This window comes from Dipodomys ordii, unplaced genomic scaffold (genome assembly GCF_000151885.1).
Source record: "Dipodomys ordii isolate 6190 unplaced genomic scaffold, Dord_2.0 Scaffold3, whole genome shotgun sequence".
In the NCBI taxonomy this organism is placed as follows: domain Eukaryota; kingdom Metazoa; phylum Chordata; class Mammalia; order Rodentia; family Heteromyidae; genus Dipodomys; species Dipodomys ordii.
In genome coordinates this window covers 2,082,486-2,084,545 of record NW_012267219.1, presented here as the reverse complement: position 1 = coordinate 2,084,545, position 2,060 = coordinate 2,082,486, and the positions used below count along the sequence as shown (strand labels likewise).

At 46.4% G+C, this 2,060-nt stretch overlaps 1 protein-coding gene across 1 annotated transcript in view; it reads right to left on the bottom strand.

Annotated features, from left to right (window-relative positions):
* Nucleotides 1-1,580, bottom strand: part of Hsd17b6 (hydroxysteroid (17-beta) dehydrogenase 6) — a 19,231-nt gene extending 17,651 nt beyond the window's left edge. The window contains exon 1 of the mRNA XM_013017969.1: nt 1,260-1,580. Within this exon, the coding sequence (XP_012873423.1) occupies nt 1,260-1,572 (313 nt within the window). The 5' untranslated portion in view covers nt 1,573-1,580. The remainder of the gene's footprint in view (nt 1-1,259) is intronic.
* Between the last annotated feature and the right edge of the window lie 480 nt (nt 1,581-2,060).

The following is a 2,060-nucleotide window of genomic DNA, read 5'->3' as shown; positions in this document are numbered from 1 at the left end:
AAAAAAAAAGCTGGAAGTGGCGCTGTGGCTCAAGTGGTAGAGTGCTTGCCATGAGCTGAAGAGCTGAGGGACAGCGCCCAGGCCCAGAGTAGAGTTCAGGCCCCACGACCGGACCCCCCCCCAAAAAAAAAAGAGTCTCATGGACTTTCTTGCCCAGGCTGGTTTTGAACCAGGATCCTCAGATCTCAGCCTCCTGAGTAGCTATGATTACAGGCGTTGAGTTTCTTCTCTCTATTTAACGACTGGAAAACCAGAAGTGGAGTTGTGGCTCAAAGTGATAGAGCACTAACCTTGAGCAAAAAGTTCAGGAACAGTAACCTTGGATTTAAGTCCCATGACTGACTGACCAACAACAACAACAACAAAAAGAATGGTATCTAAAGCCCAGCATGGCAGTGTATATTTATACTCCTAGCCATTCAGAAAGAGGCTCTCAAGAGGATCTGGTATAAGGCCAGAGCAAAAAAAAATTTTTTTTGGGGGGGGGGTCCGGTTGTAGGGCCTGAACTCTGGGCCTGGGTACTGTCCCTCAGCTCTTCAGCCCAAGGCTAGCGCTCTACCACTTGAGCCACAGCACCACTTCTGGCTTTTTTCTTTTTTTTTTTTTAATTAATTAATTAATTAATTTTTTATTTGTGAACATACTGTACAGAGGGGTTACAATTACATGGGCAGGATAATGCGTACATTTCTTACCAAGCATTGCAGCCTCCTCCTTTGGTTTACCCTTCACATCCCTTCCCAGCCTCCCCCCTCCCCCCCATGGCTTTTTTCTTTTTGCTTATGTGGTGCTAAGGAATTGAACCCAGGCCTCAGGCATGCAACGCAAGCGCTCTACCACTGAGCCACTTTCCCAGCCCCAGAGCAAAATTTTCACAAGACCTCAACTTAACACTTTGAGGTCAGATGACAACCTCAAAAGTATGGATCTCAAAAAAGTGCTGTCGCTCAAAGTGTTAGAGCACTAGCTTTAAGCAGAAGAGCTCAAGGACAGGGCCCAGGCCCTGAGTTCAAGCCCCAAGACCAACAACAACAAAAAAAAGTATAGATCTCATTTTTCCATGAGAGCATTGTTAAGGAAATGAAACACTGCAATGCATCATGACATTCCTTCAAATGATAAAAACAACCTTTTAACTTCTGCTGAAGGGCAGGACCTTGAGCTTGCAAGCTAGGCAATCTACTGCTGAGTCATGCCTCTAGTTCTAATCTTTTGTATCTCCCTGACTAAATGAAAGAAGAAAAGATTTTGTTCATACCTCTGTCCCCCACGCGCTCCTTCACCCACTGGGTGGCTGCAGCAATGCTCTCTGTGTTGGTGACATCTAGGATCACGGTCTCCAGCCTTTCTGACGTCTTGTTCCTCAGCTGCTCAGCCCCCTTCTCCGTCAGACATGCAGCCAGCACCCTCAAGCCTCGCATGTCCAGCTGTCTGGCCAGCAGGTTCCCGAAGCCCGAGTCACAGCCTGTGATGAAGACATACTTGTCCTGGAGGTGGCTCACCACCTGCCTCTCTCGGTACCAGCGCAGCAGGTAGTACAGACCCACGAGGACCACAAAGTAGAGCCACATTGCCAAGGTACGTCCTTCAATAGAAAGAGAACAGCTATCACTGGTTGTGGTAGTACATACACACTAGTAACTCTAACTACTCAAAGGCTGAAAGAGAAAGATCAAAATTTTGAGACTAGCCTGAGCAATTTACGAAAATGTGTCTCAAAATAAAATTTTCAAAAAAGGTGGCTCAGTGGTAGAGCACTTGCCTAGCATGCATGAGGCCCTGGGTTCAATTCCTCAGCACCATATAAGCAAAAAGAAAAAAGCCGGAAGTGGCACTGTGGCTCAAGTCATAGAACGCTAGCCTTGAACTGAAGAGCTGAGGGACAGCGCCCAGGCCCAGAGTTCAGGCCCCACGACCAGACCCAAAAAAAATTAAAAAAAAAAAAAATTAAAAAGTGACTGGGGATATAACTCAGTGGTAGAGCATTTGCCTAACACTCAAGAGACCCTGGGTCATTCCCTAGTACCACAATTCTAAAAATTGGGTTGTTTTATTTTTG